This window comes from Alligator sinensis, unplaced genomic scaffold (assembly GCF_000455745.1).
Source record: "Alligator sinensis unplaced genomic scaffold, ASM45574v1 scaffold118_1, whole genome shotgun sequence".
In the NCBI taxonomy this organism is placed as follows: Eukaryota; Metazoa; Chordata; order Crocodylia; family Alligatoridae; genus Alligator; species Alligator sinensis.
Window position 1 is genome coordinate 2,563,861 of NW_005841850.1, and position 26,500 is coordinate 2,590,360.

The 26,500-nt window shown below is 43.2% G+C and overlaps 1 protein-coding gene across 1 annotated transcript in view; it reads right to left on the minus strand.

Annotated features, from left to right (window-relative positions):
• ACACA (acetyl-CoA carboxylase alpha) overlaps positions 1 to 26,500 on the minus strand; it is a 159,055-nt gene that overhangs the window by 89,378 nt on the left and 43,177 nt on the right. Inside the window, exons 25-34 of the mRNA XM_025210303.1 lie at positions 25,971 to 26,084; positions 24,338 to 24,451; positions 23,180 to 23,269; positions 22,092 to 22,210; positions 12,549 to 12,572; positions 9,580 to 9,723; positions 8,477 to 8,573; positions 8,030 to 8,137; positions 5,994 to 6,050; positions 5,647 to 5,691 (exon numbers count right to left, since the gene is read on the minus strand). Coding sequence (XP_025066088.1) covers positions 5,647 to 5,691; positions 5,994 to 6,050; positions 8,030 to 8,137; positions 8,477 to 8,573; positions 9,580 to 9,723; positions 12,549 to 12,572; positions 22,092 to 22,210; positions 23,180 to 23,269; positions 24,338 to 24,451; positions 25,971 to 26,084 — 912 coding nt within the window. The remainder of the gene's footprint in view (positions 1 to 5,646; positions 5,692 to 5,993; positions 6,051 to 8,029; positions 8,138 to 8,476; positions 8,574 to 9,579; positions 9,724 to 12,548; positions 12,573 to 22,091; positions 22,211 to 23,179; positions 23,270 to 24,337; positions 24,452 to 25,970; positions 26,085 to 26,500) is intronic.

Sequence of the window (26,500 nt, forward strand, 5' to 3'; positions counted from 1 at the left end):
AATATGCTTTTATTGTTTCAACATGTCCCAAGCATCCAAGACATTATGTAAAATGACATGATAGATTTAAAGTGCTAATGCAGACGTCCTTCCGAACATATTGCATTTTAAAACGTGATTATAGTCAGAAACACACTACGGAAAGATGGTACCTTCATATCTACTCCCACCAGGTCCAATGCAGAAATACACTTAAGTATGCGTTGCCCCACTGAGCTCAGTGGGATTACACACATGCTTAAATTATGCACATCTCTATATGCTCTGCTGGACTAGGTCCCATGCGTTTCTGAGGCACATACTTTCACATTAAGGATATAATCCAGGGCTAGATTAATACTCTTCACTTTGCATTCAATGCAGTACATGGGAGAGTAAGTGCGACTGTTCTGTACACAGCACCATTAAAGAGAGTCAGTAATGCGGACATATCTTTAGGTAGATTTTGAAGAAGTCACGTGTGTTGTGTTTTACATCGCCATAATTCCATTGGTATTATGGATGCTTTGCACCAGTGTAAGTGTGGGCATCTTCAAGCTTTCTATTCCTGGCAGAGACAGAAAGAACTCATCCTATTTTGATCCAACTGAAGCCTGCAAAGATGGGCAATTACAGAAGTCATTTCTTGAGAAAGAAGACATCTGACCTGGAGTTACTGAACCCTAGAACTGCTCTTAGAACCAGATGCAAGTTTTAAACAGCAAGGAAGAAAAGAAAAAGCAGCAGGTTGTCTAACTTCTATAAAAGGAGCATAATGACAGAGGGAGAGACAATGTATAATGTTATGCTGACCGTTCACAGATCTTACAACTACTGGATCATCTGTTCAGACCTCCTCCATAAATCAGGCCTTAGAATTTCATATCAAACCCAGTAACTTGTGTTTGACTACAGCATACCTTCCAAGTAGCCATATCTACCATAAAGAATCTTGCCACTGGAAAAATGGGCAACTTTATAGGGAGTTTCTGTGACACCCAAAATTAACATATAAGGAAACAAACACAGAATTAAGACTCTCACATTGCCTCAATACCCTTCCAAAACCCTCCCACCTGCCCCCCTCTGCATGCTGCCAATTTCTCCTATCATCATCCATGCTCATTCTATCACTAATGTAATTGCTTTCAAGGCATTTGACTAGTGTTGTGGGCAAATATAATAATTAAATGTGCACATACACAAAAATTCTCAGTGCTCTGGTACCAAAAACCAAAAGAGGACTATGTTTCCTAGGAAGAGGAATTATACCCCCGCTGTGTTCTAATCAACCAACCATCATCAAGACAATCAAAATAATTTGCCTAAATTAGCCAATCAAGACACCCTGCGTATCGGAGAATGTGAAAAGCTACAACAGAAATCATCATAGCTGATTATTATACTAATAATCGCGTTAAAAACCTAATGAGATGAGGAAATTGGAAGCTTGCTGGAGCAACTCTCTATTACCTCAACATGCTGGGAACTAATTATATAGACTGTAATTAAAACAAAAACAAACCCAAGCCAAGCCCTGGGTAAGTTAATAGTTGGTCCAGTCACAAACTGAACAGAGTAAGAGATAATAATGAAGACTGACACTAATGTAGCACCTTACATTTGGAGATCCCAAAGGCACTCTACCAACTTCTCAGACACGTTGCTAACTATGCTGGCTCCTCTGAGTTGGAAAGTAGCAAGCTCCTAATAATGCAAAGTAATGCCCAACAGGTCAGTACAGAAAGCAAATGCTATCATGTGAGAACCTAAGTACACAGGAATACAGATGGAGAGCCCTCTTGGTTAACTAGACTGACTTCTGTGGAAAGAAAGCAAGCACCCTTCATTCTTTTACTGACCCCAAATTACGAGGGCCCATCTCAAACAACAGTAACGTTTTGGCTGAAAACACAAACACTGGGCTCTTCAATGTTGGGGTTTTTTTTACTGCAGCTCACTCACCTACATGCTGACCAAACTGGAATTGGTGTTGCTTTTAGGGGAATGGCCCCAAATAACAGGGTGGCTCTTAGTCCAACACAGTATCTTTTGCTGCACAGATGAGTCAAGATTTATAGCTCCAAACTGTAGAGCTGTACCTCCGTGAGGATTTCTACGCCTCCAATTCCCACGGGCTTGTTTACACTAGAATGAAAGGGGGTCTGGACGATGCCTTGGTTTATGTGGTCTAGATAATACTGGAATAAAATTAAGTCTGCAGAACTTGTTCAGAACTTACAATAGACAAACCTCCAAAGGTTCCCAGCATTTTTTCATCCAAACCCTTTACCAGTACTTGGTATGAGATGAGCTCCTTAGAATATCCTTGCTCCCATCAGTGACCCCAATGCTTCCATACACTCCTTACCATCTCTTCTCTGAGATGCTATCTAGCCAACAGTGTTTTGCTCAACTCAACCCAAACTGCATAGCTCCTAGCTCCCTAGACAGAAAAATCACATAGCTAAGACAGGAAGGAGGGGTACATCTGGCAGTAGTGACTACCAAAACACCAATGACATCGAAAGACGTGCCTTGCAAACCTTTTCCACCCAAAAACAACGAACAACGGGGCAGACTCATGCATGAAGACACCCTAAGACCAAAGTATCCTTTAGCAACTGGCAAACATCTCACTAGTTTTTGAGTGTGTCTGGCATCTTTCCCTGCATTTTTCCCAAGCCTTACCCTGCGCTTTCCTGCTGGTCTCGAGCTCTGGGCTAAATAAAAAGCTGGCATTCAGCTGTCCTTTTACCTTGGAACAGGACAAAAAGAAAAGTGACTATTGATGATGCTGCATTCACAACAATTATTCTTCACTACAAATTAGATGATAAGATCCACCCACTTGACAGCAAGTCAGGATGGAGAGCTACTTGAAGGTGCCTCTCCATGCATGCACACCTTTTTATTAACTGCCCACACTCATGCCCATTGACACTGGCACTGCAATTGCACGTGAATTGTTTGAACTTTTCCTAGGCAGCATGTGCCAGGGACTGCTGGCCTCAGAAAGAGAACAGGTGTTACCTTCCTCTGTGAGTAGCTTTGTCAGGGTTTTTTTAAAATAGCAGCTGCACTCTGTTTTGCGCTGCAGGGATGAATTAAGATTCAACAGAAGCTGCATCTCAAAGTAAGATATTCAGTGGCGGTAGCAATCAGCCTCTGAGGTTTCATGTTTTTAAGAGCGATTAGCACATACAGGTTGGCAACTTCAGAAGATGTGATTTAGCCATAACACACATTCATTTTTCATGGTTAAGGGCTGATTTAAGGCTGGTATCATCTGACATAAGTGTAAATTCTGCCGCTGTCCTAATGAAAATTGGACTGGGCCATTAAGCACAATATATAGAGGCCACTCCCTAGTCAGAGCTGTGAGGATTGGCCCTCAGAGCTAGGAATACTAGGCAAAACATTAAACATGTACATTTAAAGGGAAGGGGCCACCCACAAACACCATCCCTTGTGGACACAGCACCCAGTGTCCACAGTTAGGCATTAACAGAAGGATCTGTTAATCCAGAGTAATGAATGAACTCTGAAGCTACTGGCCTTTCCACTTAGCAGAAGGATCTGTTAATCCAGAGTAATGAATGAACTCTGAAGCTACTGGCCTTTCCACTTAGCAGAAGGATCTGTTAATCCAGAGTAATGAATGAACTCTGAAGCTACTGGCCTTTCCACTTAGCAGAAGGATCTGTTAATCCAGAGTAATGAATGAACTCTGAAGCTACTGGCCTTTCCACTTAGCAGAAGGATCTGTTAATCCAGAGTAATGAATGAACTCTGAAGCTACTGGCCTTTCCACTTAGCAGAAGGATCTGTTAATCCAGAGTAATGAATGAACTCTGAAGCTACTGGCCTTTCCACTTAGCAGAAGGATCTGTTAATCCAGAGTAATGAATGAACTCTGAAGCTACTGGCCTTTCCACTTAGCAGAAGGATCTGTTAATCCAGAGTAATGAATGAACCCTGAAGCTACCGGCCTTTCCACTTACCCCAAGTCCCAGCTCTGTGAATCCTATGAGGATTCTTCTATTCCTCCACTCAAAAGCAACAGTCTGTATCCAGAGACCCTCATAGTTCATCTCCCAGAATATATTTTATCCTCTAAGCTCTTTTTTTCCTTTCTAAAGCCTGGGGTTCCTTACTTAAGCCCCCCACGTTTCTCCAAAGGCTCCCGCTTCCTACCTAAAGCCACTGATTGATATACATCTGTATACATTGTACTCTGCTAGGTTTGCTGCCATTAATACACTGGGGAAAGCAGTTCACTTTGCAGTATTTCCTAAAGCATTTTGGAAAAGCCTTTTACTTCTTTAGCCTCCAGGATAAACTCTCTTATTACTGTGTGAAGCAGAACCAATGAGGCTAACTTAGGGATAAGAAATATTCCTAGCACTAGATATTTTTAATGGAAAGAATTAAAAAAAAAAGGGGGGGGGGGCAGGGGACGTAGGTTCCAAACATTTTTGCTACCACAAGCCCATAAAAATTCACCTAATTGATAGGTACCAAAAATGATCCAGCTGACAAGGAAGAAAATTTTTCAACAGCAAGAAAACTGTAATCAGATAGTCGAGGGGAAACAGGGCTTCTTAGACACTACTACTCAATTACAATACAAATATAAAATCCTTAAAAAAAAAATTAAGAGCTGCAGGGAGACACTGTAGTGCATGTCATGGAGCATTAACACCTTACAATGCTGACAGTGCCTGGCCTTGTCTCTCATCTGACAATACGGCTAAATTCAGGCTTCTTTGCATCTGTGGTGGAAAGTCTATTCACCACACACAGGTATAATTCCCAAATGGCAATTGATAAGCTTGCTGCAAATCGAATAGAATATTGGTTGCTCAATAATTTGGTTATTTCTGCAGAGGTGAGAACTAGCTTGTCCTTCAAAAACAAAAGAAAAAAAAAGCAAGCTCTGCTAAAGGCAATTTGGTCACCCCAAACTTCTGCATTTCCCAGGCTGGATTTGCATGCAACTTAACCCACCCTCCTTGTGTACCCACAACTTGCATCAACAGCAAGAAGAGCTGAGTTGATACACAAGGAGAAAGCCAGATTGTGCCCTGTACAGTCATCTGATTAGCAGGCATCAAGCTAGCCCATGCTCAAGTCAAAGCCCTGGGAAGCAGACGGCTTCCTAACAGTGAGCACACTGAGTTCTACCTTGGCTGTGCCCCAAAACCACTCTGGGAACTCAGGGAAATCACTTATCTGCCTCTCAGCTCATTAATCTGCAAAATGGGTAAAGAACTTTCACCTCCTTGGAGGAGAGGAAGAATATGAAAATTTTAATATTTTATTACATAATTATTTTTACAATATGAAAAACCAACATTAGAACAATGAAGGCCAGCCCAGCTTCATTAAGTTATATGGATCTCTAAGTCAGTGTTTAAGTTACTGACTTTATTAAACCTGTGAGTCGCCCTAGTCAATAGGATTACTCATGCACTTGAAGTTAGGTATGTACTTAAATAGTTGGCTTACTGGAGCATTGCTATCAGACTCAAATAGCTCACTAAGGGCCAAATCTTAGTTACTTTACCCACATGTAACCTATATTTCCATCTGATTTACATAAACTGCAGAGAGACATTTCAGACAAAACATTCCAGAACTCTTTTTTTTTCTCCTTTTACTTACATGAAATCTTTGATCCACCTCATAGTTGACCTGTTTCCTGAAATCCTTACAAACGAAACACAGAAGGACAGGAAAGAAAAAAACAAAAGCACAAGAAAGCTAGCAATTAGTACTAAAATCATAAATAAATTAAGACAAGATCACAAGCGACTCTAAGGTATTTTCTTATATTGTCAATTCATTTTCTTAAGCAATTCATTAAAACCTCCATTTTAGAGAATGCAGACAAAAAAAAAGCAGAACTAAAACTATAGAAAATATAATTTTCAATGTGAAAATAAAAGATGACTGTTTCTGTATGAGCTAGAAATAAAATGCTTCCATGCAGCAGCAGAGATATCAAGTACCTTTTGTGCTACGAGGAATGTCAGCCTCCGGATCCCATGCTCAATCAGGATGGATTTCTATAAAAGGAGGGACAACAAATAGCAGACATGATTTAATAGGAAACAAACATAAGAATCAAATCTGGCTGATCTTGTCTGGAGACTAATCAAGAAGCCAACTGATTTCAGTGGGGAACAGCACAGACCCACAAGAGGACACACAATTCTGTAGGGCAGGAGCAGTAATACACGAGGGCTAATTCCAATTTAGTTTAATAAGTTGAGGGTAAATCCATTCTCGGTTTACCTTTACTACACTCAGTGGAGCCACATCAGAGGAATACTGTTCCCTGCATCTATTATCCCTTTTCAATGAGTTATGTTCTCATCGCTTTGCCTCCATTTCTAAAAAAACTTTCTGTTCGCTTTTCCAATTTAAAAAAAGAAAAAGGAGAGAATAAGGGGTGGGGGGAGGCGGAAAAAACCACCTCAGCATGACCAGGAACAAAACTACCCCTTGTAGCATGGACTGAAATGTTTTACTAAGGTTAAGCCCTTCGAAAATGAGCATCAGTGACTATATTCATGGTAAGGGAAGAAAATAACTTTAATAACGCCATGATTTAAAAAAGCAAAAATTGTTATTGCTTTTAAAATTCCACAAGTGGCAGACAATAACAGCATAGCAACAGGATTCTGATTACATTGTAATAATGTGGGTCTCACAGCAAGTCCACAGCTATTACGGAGCGATTAGGCATCAGCACCTGGAGAAACTCCATTTACACTGACTGCCTCAATCTCTTCCACAAGTCATTTACAAGTATATGATCCTAATTTCTATTAAAAAAAACCACACACAACATGCTGGGACTGGAAGATTATTTGAACAATTTGGATCAACCTATTTGATAGTTTAATGTGTTTTTTTATATCTTTTCTTTCTTTTTTTTTTTTTTTATTCCTTCCATAAAACGCCTGGAGCATGATCATGCAAATGAAAAACAAAACTAGTTTTGATTTTTTTTTTTTTTTTTAAAGAGACAGGAAAATGCTGAACTGAACTGGGTAAGCTTAAAGGGCTTTTATAAATTTCCAGTTCCAGTGAATCTGTCGGTCCTATGGGTTACTGAACCCATTAATTTAGTATTGCTCAATCAACTTCTAATGGATCTGTGCTGCTAAAAACCTCAAAAAAGCACAACTCCAATTATTCATCCTACATGAAACTCCTCACAAATTTCTGCAGACCTCTGTGCCATCTTCCCAACTTAAATGACAGGTTAGACATCGCTCTTACGACCCCTCTCAGAACCATTTCAGATGCAACAGAGTTGCAGTGAATGATGGCATAGCCACGTGGCAATATGGTTTACTGGCTTTCCAGGATAATCCGAAGGGAAACCAGAGCTCTCTCTAGAGGCGAGGGCAGAAGCAGATATGCCACCACGGACTAATGTTTTCCTTAGTGGTGACTGCAGGACTAGAATTTGGTTCCTGGCTAAACATCAGTGCGAACTCCTTACTTTATGAAAAGGAAAATCTAATCTACTGATCATTTCTTCACTGCACCACAGAAACAAAACTCACGGACCCTTAGATGCTATTTTGATGTCATCTCGTATGCTTCCATTATGCTAATGACAACTAAGATAATGGCAGTTTCTTGACCATGTTCTTGTTGACATTGGGAAAGGGGTTGTACCTTTTTCCTTCAGATCTGAAAGAAGTATCAAAGCTTCACCTGATTCATTTAAAACTAAAAAGTTCATGTTCCCAACATTAATTAAAGGACAAGAAACCCTAGGTGACAGATCAGGATGCACATTTGGCAATGCACAGGAAAACAATGGAATCTCTTTGCCTGCTCTGGAGTCCACATGGAATGGCAGTTACATCTAGTTAGAGAAATAAAGTTTCAAAACAAGGTAAATTAAGGATTGAACTGTGCCATTTACTTATTTTAGAAGATAGTTAGGAAATGCACAGGAAATGGAAAGCAGAGCCCTACAGGATTTTGTAAAATCGGGGAAGTAGGTTCATTCTAGACTATTCACCTTGCTTTGTGTGAACTCCCTGAACATGGCTGCCAGCCCATCGTCATCAATATCGCTGTCGGTCTTAATGGCAACGTTCAAGATGTGAATGGGCTCCTCTCTGGCAACCTGCAATTTAAGAAAAATAAGCCCAATAAATAATTAAACAGCAGCAACGTTGTGTATATATAATCTCTTCAGGCTCAGGAAGATCTTCCAGTCTATACACCAGCACTACAATGCAACCAATTCTGGTGAAGAGGTCCCATGATTAGACCAGCCGAAGGAAATACCAAGCACCTACCACATAAAAATCAGAACTACATAAACACAAGTACAGAAAGGGCCTACTCTTGCTCCAATAGAGCTAATAATGGCAAAACTTCCACAGAAGCTAGTGGGACAGGTCCAGCTTGGGGTTTACAAATTTTAACATGAAAGCAGTCCAGAGGGAAGGAAATCCTATACCTTATCTTCATCATACAAAGAAGTGCGGCTGGCTTCACGGAAGGTCGGGCTTTGGGGAGGAGAGTCACAGAAGCAACCCATCACTTCATCGAAGATTCTGAAAGCCAAACGAATACTAGCTGTAAATGAACCGCACCCAGGCTAGCAACAGTACAAGCTAGCATGCAGAGACCACCTTCACGTCAGGGGAAGGTGGTGGTAGTTCCCTCTGCACTGAAAAGAAATACTATCAATGACAAAAGCTAAAAAATCAGGACAAAGCCTCAGTGTTTAAACTTCTGTGCAAGAAAGTAAAAGAGTACCCAGTACGTATTTTTAATATATTCGTTTCTAGTGTCCATATATATCATCATTCTTGAGGTAGCAGTGAAAGGCTTAGGACACGAGCCTTGATATTCCAATGTAATTGCCCCTCTCTTTGGGGGGTAATGCATCAGGATACATAAAGAGGCAGACAACAGATACATTTCAACAAAAGATGCATCATCTCTGGTGTGATTTACTCTGGCGTTATGTTTAATTTCACCTGACATTTCACTCATCACATTGTGAATGGCTTCTTCTGTTCTTGCCTCAGACAGAGTTTAGCTTTTTTCTTTGTCTTTCCTCTCCTCTGACACATCTCACAATGCATGGAGGCATCATCAAACACTAGACAAAATGACAGCACAACCATCCCTATAAGCAGAGACTGACTCTTCCACAAAACCCACCATAACCCCCAAGACAGGACAGAGAGCTGCAGGCCCCCACCCCAGATCATTGCAGGCTCTGCAATCTTTTGCATAAGCCCAGAAAATCAAAAGCTGCAGATAGTCCCAGCCACATACACAGCTGTTGAGAGGTAAGGTCCAGTGAAAAGTTAAGATACTTAGGACCTTTGAAATGTTAAAGAAAAGATGCAGTTTATATGGTTGCCCGTAAGCTGTTTGTGGCATCCTAGAACTTTGTCTCTGCAAGCCATGCTAGAACCTCTATGAAGCCTTCAGGTTTGGTTCTAGAAGCAGGCAAGGATTTTGTCTGGCTGGATCTGATCACCCATGGTACATCACCCTACACATGCACACATGTGTAGTAAGCCCACTCGTCCCAAACCTACCGACCTGACAAAATCGTCAAATGTCCTGAAGGAGACCATCCCGCCCATCCGCTGGCAGGGCGGGGTGAATGAGTTGTCCAGCAGCACGTCACTCACGCTGGCCACGTGGACCATCCCATAGTGGTTGAGGTTGGAAGAGAAGGACATTCTAAATGGCAAGTCAAATGAGATCGCTGTTAGTGGGAGGGATGTCAAGAGTCGGGTTTTTGATTTAATGGTTTGAAAACAAAGCAAGTTATAACAGCCCAAACTTTAGTTTGGTGCGGCCCGATTAACTGTTTCACCACTGCTGTGATACACCTACTGGGCTACCTTCTTAAGTCCTCTGTGTCATTGAAACAAATCTGGTAATCCTTACCTGGACATTCCTGGAATGCTCAGCAAGAGCCAAAGAGTTAAAAAATAGCATTATTCCCCTTAAAAAAAAAAAGTATTTCTTAAGAGGGAAAAGACCTGAGATTAGAAGTGAATTATGATTCTGAAATGCTGACGGCATTTTTTTCCTGTACCTATGCTATGCATAATAGATGGAGTATTCAGGTAGATAAGAGTAATTCTAGATTTTGGCACTTGAAAGGTTTAGTAAATCTTTACAAAACATGTTCAAAATATATTGAATTATACTTATTCTACCTTAAAAAAAGCCTTACAGTTTTATACTTGCTATGCTCTCTTAGCTTCAGCAAGACTTTTTTCTTCCATCTTTCAAAGTATTTTGTGATTTATAAACACATCTATCCTGCATCTTACTTGATTGCTAGTTCCCTTAAAAGATATAATGGAGCCAAAAACTTGTTATAATGCTGCCATGGGACACAGACTTCTGTACCTGATCATATCTGGTTTCATACGTTCAAAATAAGAGCAGTACCTCACTGCAGTGCCTTCCACTTAATTCAGTCACCAATTGATTCAATTTTCCATTTAAATTTGATCAAAACCTTGAGAAAACTACAACTTCCTCCTTTGTATTTTGGGGGACTGCTAAGTAATCCAAAGCTCTGGCTACAGAAGGAAAGGGGACAGTGAACCAGAAGGAAAACCCCAAAATGAAAAAAGAGATGGTCTTTGTCAGATACAGCTGCTAATGGTTATCATTATCACCAAGTGCTTGATATGCAAGTAGTGAAACAACCCCCTAAGTAGTGATATCGCCTACAAGGATGGACCAATTTCTTATTTTCATAAAACCCAGGACAGACTTGGATGAAATAAGAGGAAGGCACTACAAAAGAGGCTTTTGCATCCTGAAGGAGGACTGTGCATCTTAATTGAAACATCAACACTTTAATTTTCTAAGGGCTTGATCCTGCGCATATCCGACGGTGTCAGACTTCCCAAATAGCCCGATGGATGTGGGATTGGGCCAGGTGTTCCTCTCACCATTAGAGCAATAATGACTTAAATAAAACATTTAATCTTTTGTCAGTACTTGCCAGCTTGAAACAAAGGCTGGTAGACAAAACCCCGGGTGCTATGAATACAGAGCATCCTCTAACTAGCTGGCCATCCTCTACAATCAACTTGTGGGCAGTGTTTTCATGTGAACTGTTGATCCTTCCAAAACAATCTACTACCAAATAATCTTAAATCACAGAGGGACTGAGATTGCAAAGAACCCCTCACCTCTGTAACTGGCATCATAAAGGGTGGTTATGCATCGGCCCTGAATACACACACTAACAAATCATATCTCTGACCAGGGAAGGGTTGGCTAGCACCGTTCCACGTGCCTATTTAGAAAGGTATTTGCTGAATTAAGCCTCTGCCTCCACACCTGTGCCACAGCAGAGGGCATCTGGCAATGGGCTGAAGTGGGGTCTAGATTCAGCAGCGTACGTAGGCACAGGCTTACTTTACAACATGCAAGTTGTCCCATTAAAGCCAAGCACATGCTTTGCTGGATCAGGGCCCCCACCAGCCGCACAGCAGGAAGACGTCAAGTGCCCAATACTGCAATGGGCAGAGCTCCTATGGACCACATGGGATCAGGACCAATATATTCAAAGGTGTATTTACCCACCGTGCCTCATATTCAGTTTTAGGATTATTATTTTTTTTAATGCAGAAAGCCTAATAAAGACATCATGGCAGGAACTGTCCTGAGTGCAACGAGAAAAAGTATAAAGTATCAGCAATCTTAATAGCTTGCTCCATATTCGAAGGCACTCTGGGATTTTGCAGCTAATCTCTGATCAGGAATCATAAGGCTTTCAAACCTGCTTATGCTATTTTTCCCTTGACATGTTTGTAAGCAGCAATAAATGGGAGGCTTTTAGCTTTGAAACAGCAAAGTCTTTCCATTCATGCATCTTCATGTGCATTCCCTACCACCAGGACCATGACAGGCGCCCGCAGACATTGTTCGTACATTATTCAAAACCACAAACATTTGGGGACTGAGGAATGGGGGAGCGCAGGGGGTGGCAAGGATGGTAAGTACTGAAAACACAACAAAACATGCTGTCAGCTGTTGCAGATGAACGTTCATCTAGGGAAGGGTGCAAAAGAACCCTCATCACCAAATACTGAGCTGTTTGCAGAGACCAGCACCAAATACTCCTGATCTTACACCTCGTGCCCTTGATTCTCCTAGAATTAGATGCCTATTTCACTGTGACACACCCAAGTGGAGAGTCAGCAGCTAACAGCCAAGATCCAAGGAAATGAGTGGGGGAAATGCATTTTCTTCTACGAAGTTCATGGCACGGCAGGTAAACTGAGCGCTTGGCAAATTTAGCTTTAAAGCCTGCTGCATGCAAAGTTCCCTTTACCAAGGCAACGGCAAGCTGAAAACATGTTTTTAAAAAAATGCAAGGTGCGGTGGGTCAGGGTCAGGAGAGGAAGCAGAGTTACAGTTCAGGGTGTCCAAAGTAAGGACAAGGTTTCCAAAGACAGGACAGGTTAAGCATTATGCTACTTCCATCTAGTCTAGCTTTCTTTTCAAACTTTAAAAGAGCACAAGTACCGTACCTGTTGAGCGTGGGGATGTTCCCTCTGTAATCAAACAACCACAGTTAGTTACAGATTGGTTAGTGAAAGCCATAATCAGTGAACTGATATTTGAGCCGGTATGCAGCCCAGCAACAAGTGTACATTCAATGAACCCAAATTGGTCCCACAATCAAGAAAGCACCGGTGGGATTCCTCCTCAAAGAAGGCATTCATCACCTGGCCCAGCCGACAGGGGCTGCTGAGCAAATGAACACCTCGTGATGTACTTCCCCACTTCTAGATGCACACAACAACACACCATCAGCAAGCTGCGTGTTTATGATGTCCCTGTGTTTCTAGCACGTTGCATCAGACCACCTCCAAGCACTGTGCAGACGCTGCAAGCCTGAAGCAAGATGCACAAACCACACCACATGGCAGCAACAGACACCCCCGTCTGACAGAAGAGTGAACGGAAGCACAAAGACATTCAACGACCGGGTCACATGGCTAGTCTGCAACAGGTCTAGGAAAGCACCCCAAGTCATGATGGCCAAACTTCTACTTTAAGCAGTAGCCCCCATGCTAGTTCCTGAAAGAGTGCAGGAAGTGAAGGCAGCATGGGAAGTTAAGGGAGCAGAGATAACACAAACACACAATAGCATACTTGACATTTTCTACACACAGGCCTGAAGCACCCAAACCCAACGAGCACAACTGAACTTTGGTATTCTGGAAAACTTCCCAGGCCCTGTTGGAAGGACATGCCAGCCCAGCTGACTGGTTTTTGTAGGCAAGGTGAGACTTCATGATGTGCAGAACAGTGGACAGTAAAGCCCGTTCCCTTGCAGTAAGTTGAAGGGTATACCCCAGCCAGGTCCATGCAGGAAAGCATGGGGTGGTGCACGACTGCATGCAAGCTGCAGAAATAGCCAACACCCGACATCCAAAATACTAAAGACACAGCTGAAAAAAGCACATAGACACAAAGGCTTCAAGCCCCCACCTCCCCCTACAATGAGAACAGATTAGGGAATGAGAACAGATTAACAGTAAGGCTTAGGGGATCATGTGTCAAGACTCTTCATGCTGGATGAGTCGTCTTTACGTAATTTTATTTGCTCTGGGAGGGCTCTGGGCTGCTACTGGACATCGTGTCATGGTGTGTGGAAGCCTGTGCTTTTTCTAGATCTGGACTGCCACATACACACCCTACATGTGGTCCTTCTCACGGATCTGCTCTGTTATGGGAGAGGAACATTCACTTCAAGGTATGGCCTGCTCTGTAACTGGACAACTTGACTTAAACCACACAGGGGGGACCACCACAAATCAACCCCAGACCTTACCTGTTAGGTAGGATGCCACATTTCATTGCCTCTAGTCAATGGGGAAGAAGGCAGTGGTGCAGAAGCTGCCATCAGAACTACAGCCTGACATCCCTTTCTAGAGCACCATACATTTTATTTCGGTTGGCAAATGGTGGGAAACCTGTGTACTGTCGACTTAAGTGAAAGCCATTCTAAAGACAACAGGATGTCTGTACATCTAGTGCACCTGGTCCCTAGAAGGCTTCTGATTCCTACAGAAAATGGATAGTGAAACTGCTTGCTTAGAAACAACAAGATGCATGTCCATTTTTCTCTCATATGGAGCACGCCGCTGCCTTGCTCTAGGAATGGCTCTCAATCCCCAGCACCCGGCCCAGGAGACTGCAGCAGGAGTCTCCCGGAAGAGAACAGAGGATCTGGTGACAGAGGAAAGAATGAATGACCTTCAAGTTGTACCTTACTTGCCGTCACAGTGAACCATTCTTGTTCAGCACTGAAGTTTTAACTGCACGGCCCAAGTCAAATGAAACTGAAAACAAAGAAGCTTAAAGCTATACTATGGGCAGTTATCAGTTATCTTAAAATGTTGGGGTGGATTTCCTTTTCTTTTCTGGTGTACGCATAGTGCAATACTCCTGAGGCTTTTTCCCCCATCAGGAATTGGAGCATGCACCATTTCAAACACACCACGGGGTCAAGTTTTGGTCTTTTCAGAATAATCAGTGGTGTGAAAAGTGCTGTGCATTCCACTTGCTGGCCTTATACCCTGGGGTGTCTAGAAATTGCAGCAGGTTGAACTTTAGCCTCCAAAACACCAGCTGCAATGCTACCTGCGATATGGCTGGGGCCCTGGTAAAGGAAACAATATCGGAGCCTTGCGAGGCTAAATAAATTCACAGCTTGCAGCCCATGAAGTGTGCTCTCAATAGATGTCTCCATACAGGTCCACCAAACTCCACCTGGGCTCTGTCTGCACCACTCCACCTGCCTCCCAAATGATTGCTTTTTAAATCAACCTTTTCCATGCCTGGAGAAGAGGATCTGTCTGGGCACAAATCAAAATACTGAAGCAGGCAGCTGTACACCACATGTTCCAACATTAAGATTCCTCCTCCCCTGCTTCCCCATGCAAACGCAGGTCCCTCAGCCCTTTCCCATGCCTCCCAGCTGAATTTGAATTTGCTTCTGTTTTCCTCTCTCTTTTTCAGGAGAGTTCCCCTATGAATACGATGGCAATGCATGCAAAGCGCCACTGGTTATATCAAGCTGTGATTGAGTGCCAGCGCAGGGCAAAGCTTTTGAAATCAGGCAGCACAGCAGAATCAGCAGAGGTCGGCTGAATAACCCACTTGTAGTTATTAACAGCAGTACCGCAGGAGCAACAGCAATTCTACTGGCTGTGACTAGTGGCATTCCTCTTATGTTCCTCATTTCTGCGGAAGAACCCAAACAGAGGGCTGCAAAACATGCCTTGAACCATCTATTTTGATTGGTCCCCTTCTCCCCCCTTCCCTCTGGTCCCTTGCAATTCGGCCAAACTGAACCCGGTCCTGAAGTCTCATTTGCATAAAATTATCATTGTTCCATTCAGTTTGCTGCCTCTTCAATAGCCCTGTCTTTCTCTGTTGGAAGATTCTGCCTGTTCCAAAGCAGACAAGCCAAGGGAGCTGCAACACATGACTGCTGCCTGCTGTCTAATTAACATTAAGCCCACAGCATGAAACTACAGGGATTTACAGGTGTCCTGGAATCATTTTCCCCTCTTCCCTCCTGATACCAGCTAGTCTCCCACAACAAGGAGGGGACTTCAGGCAATTTAATGATACACTAAGAGTTCTGCACTTGTGCAACCAGACTGCCAAAAAAAACCCCTGCAACTGCTTCAATACCGGGAGTCAAATGTCTCCCACAAGAAGTCATTTCAGCAGCTTCAGCTTGCAGAAAGGCTTCCATTTTTGTTTCCAGATGTTGATGTCTTACAAGCAGGTCACCATAAACATACGAAGCAAACACGTTAAAAAGGATGCAGGAAAGGGCCGCACAGACAGCACTCCAGGAGAACCTGGACTCCGGCATTTCCAGGCAGACAGCCCCATTGTGAAAAGCAGCACGTGACTCAGCCCTTCCTCTGTTCAGAATGGTTCGGATCTCTAAGTCCGCTAGGTGACTAAGGAGAAGACTGGCAAAGGTGCCCACGATGCCTGTAATTGGTGATGCACCTGAACACAGCTGCGCTGAGGAAAAAATCATGCCCCATTCAAAGTCTGGAAATTAGTATAGTTAGAAACCGGAATGAAGGTGTCAGCAAATGTCCGATAGGGTACAAAAGGGCAGAAATCAGATGCACACATAAGCATGGAGATTTACTAAGATTCCCATCAGGTGCCTCAGAAATGCAAACACATCTAATGATTAGGCCTAAATTCTGTTCTCTGAAGTCAAACAGGAAGTGACAGCGGGCTGCAGCCTTGAAGGATGAATTCGGACAAAGAGGCATTTATGCAAAGCTTTTACAGATGTGTTTAGGTGTAGGTTGGGTCACACACACGTACGCTCACCCTGTCCTGAAAAGCCAGGCGTCTAAGGATAACCTCAGTGGCATGTGTATGCTTGTACATGTAAAGATCCGTGCATACAGATAATAAGAGAAATGTTTAATGCAAATCAGGGGACTGACAAATGAGCCGTTTAACATAGGCCATCATCTGTTGAATGCTCTGTTCAACTACTCTAACGTTAGAATGGTCTCTGACCATCACAGCCTGCTTGTGGGGCCTTTTATACCGATTTCACTGCCTAACACAAAAAATAAGGACATTCTCAGCTCCCTGTCCCTCCTGTAATCTTAGCTTTCCTCTAGCAGGCCAGCAAGGGGGAACGTGAAGTGTGTTCACTGATTCAAACTCAGAGCACATGGGTCCTCCAACTCTCTAAAATTTGAGTATGTAGAGTCTCCATCAGAGTCTCCTATGTCCAACGCAGGGGACAGGACCAACCACCTAAATAGCCCACCCTCTCCCAGTGCCTTAGAGGAAATAGTCCTTGTTAACCCTGAGTGATGAGCCAGAAAATATACCACCTTGGAAGACCAGAAACTCACTTCCACCTGAGATGGCAGTGGAATGACTGTGGACAGGAGAGGTCAGGTTATATCTCACTTTCCCTAAACCTTTATGGCTCAGTCTGCCTAGGGTAGCTATGTGAGACCAAGAGCTTTTTACTGGGGACAGGGTGATAACTTGTACCCAACACCAAAATGAAAAAGTGAGGACATTACATCCAGTCACTGTCACAACAGCAGTGGGAAAGGAGACATTGGGAGGGGTGGAGAACTACACAATCTGGACCCACCCCATCTGCCATCAGCGGTTCTGTTCCCATTCTGGAGGGCAGGATGAACAGGAAGGAAATGTGGGTCAAGAACAGATGAATGGGTTGGCTGGGGGAAATAGGGGAAAATCTGGGGAATCACAGAACAGCTATCAAACTTGTAGCTTTTGACATTTCACTCCTCTTGGATGTTTGTTATTGCCAGTGTGTCTTATCAGTCTACATTATAATACCCTTTATATATCAGTGGCTGTCACAATTCATGCTCATGCAAAAAGGGTTTCTGATTTAGAGGGAAGGCTGTGGGTGCTGCTGTAATACCAATGCTAAAAACAGCATGTTTGGAAATATTAATTCCACCATCTGCAAAGAAGCTCTCACTACTGCCAAATGAGAAACATTGCCCTCTTAGGGGTTGATATAAAAGATGCAGTTAATGGGGTTACAGGAGGAAAAAGCTTTTCAGAGAACTGTTGGAGCCTTTGGAAAAAGAGATGGGCTCAAATTCTCTCTGAAACAGCACTACCCGGGGGAATGCTAGCAGGACAGCCACTCCTAGAAAGGGGATCAGCAGAGAAAGGAGGATCACAGAACGCTTACTTTACTTGTCTCATACAAGCAAAGCGCTACCCAACGCTGATGCTGGTCAGCCTCAAAACGAAGCAAGGCGACAGAAGTTGTGATGGTGACAGACAATGCATGCTGCAGACAGGATGAGCAGGAGAAATTAATTTGGCCTTGGAGACAGGAATGATGGGGGTAGGGGGAGTGGGTGTGTTCATTACATTCACAAAAGCTTTCAGCGCGGCATGTGTCCTTCAAAGCTTTAGGAGCCTCTGCCAGAGAAGCATTTCCCTGAGCCTTTATTCAAGTTACTCTGCAGTCTCTGTCATGACTAAGAAGCAGCGCTCAGAACAATAACACACAAAAGGCTGGACTGACATCCACAGGAGGAGTCTGGCAGGGTTGCAGGGTGTCAGTCTAGCTGTTCAAGTCAGCTTCTGTGCTGAAACCCTAATGTGCATCTTTTCTGGTGATCCTGCCCTTTGCATTATGCCAATTATGTGGTCCTCGGATCAAGTGTTGAAAGCTGGTGTGCAATGCAGATTAAGTCCCCATGTGGAATTAAAACAGAGCGAAGCAATGACACTTGGCAAGTAGCCACATATTTCAACCAAGATAAGAGCTGGAAAAGAAGAACTGAGTGCAGGAAAGTGTTCTGCTCTGTGATGTGAAGAGGATGGATACTGTTCCTAAGATAGCCATAGGAGGTCAGCTATGGTTCACTCAATTCTGGTACAAATTAAATACCAGTGTGGAGAAAATAAGTCTATCATAACCGGAAGGGTGAAAGCAAAGCAAGCACTGATTTTCCTTCTTGCCAAGTACGGCTGTGAACACTGGGCTCCCCAAGACAATGAGGTGAAATGGAGTCTTTAGAGATCTCATGCTGGCTGACACATTCTCTGACCACTATGATTAGAAAAATGTGACAAACCAGAACCACGAACATCCTATCTATGGGAAAAAATTGAGAGGAAGAAGCTAAAAAGAGAGACGAGGATGTTACAAAGCTGAGAGGCAAAAAAACAGTGGGGAACAACACTGAAGATGGATATGGTGAAGGAAGGGTTGGCCCACAAAACCAGCATCTCTGCAAATGCTAAAGGAGGAGAGGGAAGCTGAACTAATATGCTCCATGTGCATTTCCAGCAGAACACCTAAGAAAAGGCTTTTAGGAGACTTCTGTCTGGCTTGCAATTCTCATGAAAGAAAAAGAACTCTGTAAATCACTATTCAGTGTGCCAAAGAATTCCTGCTATTGCAGAATAATTTAAGGAAGAACTCTAAGTTTCAGGACTGGGTTCATTTATTTCCCAAGTCTGTCTGCTCTCTCCCCTAGGTGGCAGAAACAGGCAGAGGCCATCCACACATGGTGGGCTCAGCATGTAAGCACCTGCTTTTGACAGCCTCCACCTGAGGAAGGTAGCTATTAAATGCCCGTATCAGGTCCTGCAGATTGGAGTACTGCAATGCACTGGACTTGGAGACCATTCAGGAACTCCATTTGGCACCAAAAGCTGTGGCCTGGCTACACGGTACTTCTTGTCTGGCTTCCAATGGGTCAATAGAAAGAGATGGGTTTTGATGTACAAAGCCCTTTATAGGTTCAGTCTTAAGTGGTTTTGCTCTTGAAGAACTATCCTGGCAATCGGTATCAGAAGAGATTCTCAAGGAGGACACAACTGTCTGAGGCCCCAGGATCAGTTCTCAGTTAGTCTAACCAAATCAGTCTCCAATCACTAATGTTCTCTCCTACTCAAGGTATATCCAGGAACCAGAAAGATTTCCTTCATCTTATTCAGCATTCAGAATTGATGCTTTTTACCTTTTTTTTTAATAAGTCTTAATTGGGAGCCATGCACTGCCAAACACCTTATGTACTTTACAGAGGGTACTTTACAGAGCAATTGGTCAGACCAGGTAGGTATCGCACAACTGTTTCTGTCCTGATTACGTGATGGCACAAGTATGACTGGCGTGAATACCCAGGTGGGAGAAAGTGGAATTTGATTTTGTCAAGCACAAACAACCCACCATTTTCCAATTTTCTTTGGGCTCATTAAAATTTAACCTTGGGAAGCCAACACAAAGGGACACAAGCATCAAACATCCAACCATGCATTCCTGGAAAGCTTGCTGCAGCATCCAGCCAACCCTAACTCCTATTGAAGGACCCTGTCTTTGTAATGTGCTTCTACCCCCTGGGTTTGAATCTAGGGTTGCGGAGCTTCAGGCCATACTGCAGAGACTAACAAGATTACCTGAAATGTTCTGAAGGGTGGTTTTGGGTTGCTGGGTTAAGCTGAACACAGATCAACTGAAAAGCTGCATTTTTATCCTTTCCAGAGTAAAATTTTCGATTGATAACAAGCACTTCTTACAAAAGGAAAAACAATGGCAGATGGAGAGCAAGGACGGAGAGGGGATAAGAGACTTGCTTACAGGACTCATAGCGAGCCAATGTCACAGCCAGCTTTAGAAGTCAGCCATGCTATTTCTTCTAGTCCTCTGCTCAACTTCGAGTGTGTATGTGTGGTTAATTGCACCAACTTCTTCCACATTATTTCAGCTTCCTAATTTCCCATTTCCTTGCATGATTTATTCTATGGGCCATCTGACAGTTGCACAGCTCAATGTCAGGTTTTGCTGTGTAGAAATTATTGTGGGGCAAATTCATCACAAACATACTTAAGTGAAATTGCACTGAAACCAATGGAGTTACACTTGTTTATGCCTGCAAACACTTTGGGCATAAACCCCGCTTGCCCAGGCCCACAGACTGGGTGTGAAGTGTTTACATCCAGCCCCCGGTGAGGAGATGCTGATGATCAGAAAATAGAACTGGGCTTCTGGATGTCATTTTGTGAATCTGACAGGGAGAGGAGATTTCTGGACAAAGCAGCTTTCCTTTGGGCAAGAGGGTTCTCATTTTCTCTGTGACCTTGCCTGATGAAGCTGGCACAACAGTCCTAAGACAGTGATCAGCACAGGCAAGCCAAACAACCCAAAGCTACAAGCTGCAGTAAAGCAACGGTGAAGCAAACAGGAAGGCAGGAAATGGAGAAAGAATGGGGAGGTAGAGAGTATTATACCAGAGCACTAAAAATAGTATGCAATTATTTACAAATATTCTAGCACTGAAGGAAACAGATGAGACCAATGCGTGGCCCATTTGTACCACGGGTGCTTTGTGCCGCTTGTTGAGGACGCTCATTCTTTTCCAGCAAACCAGATGCTGAAAACCATTTAAAAAAATATACTGATGGATTCTCAATGGAGCGAGACGGGACCCCATTGCCCAACCCCACCAAAAAATAAAAGGAGTAAATAAGGGAGAGGATATTTGGAGACAAAGGAGGAAAATAGCACTTTCCTCAAGAAGGCTGATACAACTCTGTCAACCTAGCATAGATCAACAGTGGCATCCAGTGGCTAACGGGATTCATCGCAGCTCTGGGCTCTAGTTATTCTCTCTCTTTCTTTGGGCAGGGTAAGAATTCAGTGCAGACCTGGTTCAGAATGTCCTTGCCTGGTGTCTGCTTCAAGATCCCTAATGTAAGTGAAAAACCACCTTAATTATCTGTGTGGCCTGAGGGAAGCTGAAGAAGTTCTGTTAATCAAGAGACATTTCGATGTCATTAGTGTATGTGGGAAGCTGTGACCCCTGTTTCAGATAACAGGGGAATAGCAAATCATTGAGCCTTTGGTTGGAGCTTCATGTTTAATATTCACAAGCCATGAAGAACAATACTAACTGATACCCCAAACATTTACATTTGCTAAGATCTCATCTGAACATGTTAAGACTCTCTGAACAGAGCACTGCAAGTCCTACTGAAATCCTTTGAGTTACAATTTATCAAACGAATCCAAGTTTGAAAGCACATGGGACCCTCCAAAGAAACAGCCTTCGATCAGGGGTAGCTAAAAAGAACGTGTGATTTTTTTTTTTTTAAATACCAAATCATTTTTTTACTCCAAAATCCGTCCTTGAACTGTAGTTTTTGAAAGGCTCAAGTTTTAAGCTGGAGTGAATCTATGGAGGTGAAGTTACTAAACTGAACTGACCTCTCACCTGAGAAAACTGAAAATTAGATCCTAGTGAATGCAAGTGAATCAGAGAAACTAGACACAGGTTATTCTAAGAATAGCCAAGTGGTTCTTTAGATTTAAGAGAATTAGGTGAACAACTTGAGTAATACTGAGTTTATCTTGATTAACTTGTCTTTCTTAAGGCTAATTTATATATCTTTTCTTCTCTACCTCCACTCATTCACTGAGTTCCATTCCAGGATTCCCCCAGATGAAATGGGAATTGGTCCCTGACTCCAAAAGATGTTTGCATTTTGGCTCTGACCTGTTTGGATGGGAGGTGGGTAACATGAACTGGAACTCCACCACACAGGTGTTGTCCTTTAGCTGCCGATGCTGGACACTGTTCAACTCATAGGCAATGTATGCTCTTCGAACATACACCTGGTTTAAAAAGAAATTCCTCATCAATTCAACTGTGACAGAGAAGCAGGAAAATAGAAATGATGCGTTAGAAAAGATTAAAAATAAAAAATAAAATAAAATGAATGCCACAAAATGAATATTTTCTGGACTACTCTTCTAATCTAAACTACAAGAGTATCAAAGTACCATTACCTGAGAGCCACTGGCCTACCGCAAGGAACATCTCTGTCAGTGGCCTACACAACATATCTTTCAGTCCACTTACATTTGAAATGGTATTTCCATGAGCCTGGAAATTTCTTCCTGACCCCAGCTGGTAACTAGTTTGTACCCTGAAGCATGAGCACTAATAAAAGTGGTATGTAATGAAGGAGAGAGGAAACTACCTCATCTCCATTTAAGTCAAAAGACAGGAACGGCTCAGGCAACTTGCTGCGATTCAAACACTGCACATGGTTTTCTACAGTGGTTCAAACCATATGACACTAAATAAGTGGTTCAAACCATATGACACTAAATACCAGACTCTAGGTTTTGATCCAAGCTTCCCCTCCACCGTACTGACTAGTGGTTCTCAACCTTTTCAGTCTCGAGGTGCCCCTCACTGGATGAGGCACCCTCCATAACTTTTATGAATTGAGTGGCAACCAATTTCAAAAGCTAATTGACATATCTCAGTGCCTACCTCCTTATACAGGAGTGAAGGATCATCCAGGCAGAAATCAGCCTGGCTTATCTGCTCATCTCCTCACACCTCACCTATCTTCTCACACCCTTCAAAGGATCTTACAGCACTTCAGGTGACCCAGTACCCTGGTTGAGAATCACTGGTACAGATATTTGGATAACTGGATGCCAGGCTTATCTATTGTAAAACGTTTTTTTTGCTAAGCAAGAAAATGCTGTCCAAAGCACTGACAGGGACAGAAAAGGGGGTTGGGATGCCACCAAAAGAAAAAGTTTGCTTTTAAGTGGAAAGAAACATACCTCCAGAGCTGCCATTCTCACCACCTGGTTACTGTGATAGAAGAAATTTGGTAGCACATCAAAGATGGATGTCTCAGACAGAATGAGTTTCTGGAAGAGATCATAGAGAAGAGCATTTGAATCAACTTGCTACAAGGGTTGAATAAAAAGTTACCACAAAATATTTTTTGGGCACACAGACTGTTTCCATTTCCTGGCCAGCTCTACTTTCTCTGTATTAGTTTTTTCACTGTGGCAGTATTTAAGAGGCCTCAGGGACCCCTTGTACCAGCCATTGGACCCACACACAGCAAAACAAAAGTCCTGACACTGTAAAGAGCTTACAAGTTCTATGCCAATTTACTGCTGCAGAAGACAGCCCAAATGCTTTAAGTCACAGTCTACATTTATAGGAAGACATCGATCAATTTAACGTGTATGGTGATTAATCCTTCACAGTTATGAGGCAAAAAAATTGAGGCTCATGCTGAAACAATGACCTGAGTACAAATTGGAAACAGTACTGACTTGTAGAGGACAGCACTTTTATTAGGTAACTTAAGAAAAAGTAGAGCCATGACAGCATTTAGTCTATTTAGGGCTAGGATAGGATAAGCTCAGAGTCCAGCCAAAGCTTCTCCACACCTGCCAAAAGGTCGAGTCGGTCAGTACATAGCTGATGTCTCAGTGCTCAGAACGTTCCCCTTCACAGCGTCACCTGGCCTAAACCGGACCAGTCTTAGAGCAGTCTAATTTCGTCAAGCATTTCCATTCAGAACTCAAACCATTTAAAACCAAAGGAAAATCTGAAAACTGGCTGATGCTATCAAAGAAAGCAAGTGCTTTAAATGCAAACACAAAGCCACAATTAACTGGAGCACTGAGTATCTGCAAAGCACCTTATTCTAACAGTCAGAATCCCAATGGAAGACTCCACTCCAGGTGGGCAAGCCTGGTCCGTATGCACTGAAGAAAAAGGTAAGCAATACGGCAGCATAGCAAGTGCCTAATAAAAGACCTCTACTGACATCAGTGTATTAATACCATCACGAGGTAGGAATCTGAACCGATGTATTTAAAAACCACAACAAGTCTGTGGAACCTAAAGCAAGATTTCAAACAAAACTGGTACCACTGAGCTTAGTAAGAGGGAAGCAGGGAAGACAACTCTGTAGATACCTGCAGGTTCTCAATGCAGAACTGGTGTCCGTACATGTCAATGGCTGATAGGAAGATGGACTCCACCTGGTTGTGACGCAGCTCGTATGACGGCAAATGGGAAGCAATGAGAACCTGGTAAGAAAGCAGATGCAGAGTGTGAGTGTCAGAGGGCACACATATCAGTTATATTTGGCCAGTATTAGGACACAATGCAAGGCCAGGAAGACTCGCTCATCCATAATTGCCAAGCTCCTCTACCAGACACAAATGTTCGCTCTGCACGTGAGCCCTAGGCACTGCAGCACATGGAAGATGCCACAGAAACCAGTCTCATTTGTGTATCTCTGTGATTTGTATTCCTGGCTCTTCCCCACAGAGAAAGGGAACAGCTTCAATCCAGTTTTATCAGTGCATGTGATTTAGCACTGCAAAGCTGCAAGTCCAGGGGATTGCCCGACCAGCTGTTAATTGGAAAGCAGAGCTGGCAGGCAGCAGCTGTGGAGAGGCCTACAATGGAGCCAAGCCTTTCACAGCTTCAGAGCAAAGCAAGCAAGAGTCACTCGTGCCAGGTACTAAATGCTGAGCGCCTAAGAGAGGATGGGAGAAAGGGGCAGCAGCTTGCAAAGGAAAATAGAGTGCAAGAGCAGCATAAAGATATCCACCAGGATGGCAGCAGCCTCCCCAGCGTGCTGCTGAGAGGTTCAATAACTCTGAATGGTTCAAGGACACGGATACAATTCCACAGCAAACAGAAGGTCACTGAACAGCTTCAAACACCCCGTTCATTTTCAACGCTTGTGCACTGAAATAAAAGGAGAGCTCCCCAAACTGCCAGCTTCCCTGCTGAAGACTTTTAGAATGGAAATGGGAACTGTAGAGGGAGAGAAGCTAACTAGACTTCGAGGGTCAGCATTATTGAGAGGCAATTATACCCTTCCACTCCTTTATAACTGGAGACAAACTACTAGCTAGGACACTGAAAGATATCCACCCAGGTGTACATATATGGGATTCAAACCATCATCAACACTTGAATTGCAGAAAGGACCCTGCAAGATTTTTTCCTATTAGGTTTTTTTTTTCTTCTTTTAAACCACTATTTACAATAATCCCTTCAGCACTGGAAAGAGACAGCTGTTTCTCCTCTAAATGTCTTGTTCCAGGCTACACATTCACTCTTTTGCTGTTCAAACATAGACTGCAAGCACTGGTTGTTTACTGGAGGGTTGTTCAGGCATCACAGGCAGCAAACTCTTGGCATTACAGCATTTATTGACTAGGGATGTGATCATCTAGTCTGACTTCCTGTCTAATGCATGCCAGAGGGCTTGCCTGGATTCATCCTTGGTTTAGCTAGGACCTAAACTTTAGAAAAACCTCAAATCTTGAATTAAAATTTCCAGAGATGGAGAATCCACCACAACACTTGTTAACAACTTATTCTGGTAACAACTCACTGGTGAATTATCTCTGCTGTTAACGGGTTGCTCATAAATACTAAGCTTTTCATGTTTACTTAAGAGATAAAAATCCACATCAAACAGTCTGGGCTTTATGAAAGTGATTATTAAGACAGCGAAGGAACCCATTTTGATCTTGCCAACTTAGACTGGGTCTCCTTGTAGCATGATGCCTACAGGGCTGCACTTACCTGACGTGCCCGCAGCGCTACTTTAGCATTGGTCGTCTTACTCAGCTGGGTCAGCTCAGTCAGAATATTAATTAACTCGTCTGTCAAGGTGGGGTCTCGGCCACACAGTTGGTCCTACAGAGAAGGGGGAAATGTTTAAAACAGACCCCCCAAAGGAACATCAAAGTGAAATGCTGATAGATGTGCTGCTAAGGCTCTGGAGCTCTGCCCAACACTTAAATAAAGATCATGAGCTGGATTGGAGAGCAAAGAGGGTCAAAGACGAGGTGGGTAGCACCAATCCTTTTATTATTCATTTGCATCCTTTGCTGTGGCATCCCAGCAGCAGAGGCGTAGGCGTTCATGAGCCAGTGAAACACGGCACAACCCTCTTCTCCTGTTACCCAACCTCGGCTCTTATTCAGGACATCTCTCGCAGAGTTCAGAGAATATCTGACCAGAACAAAATAACCTGTGGACAGCGTGCTGAAGAGCAGAGAACTTGGGCTCTGAAAGATCAGAGGAAGAGTTTGACAGCTGAGGTCCTCCTG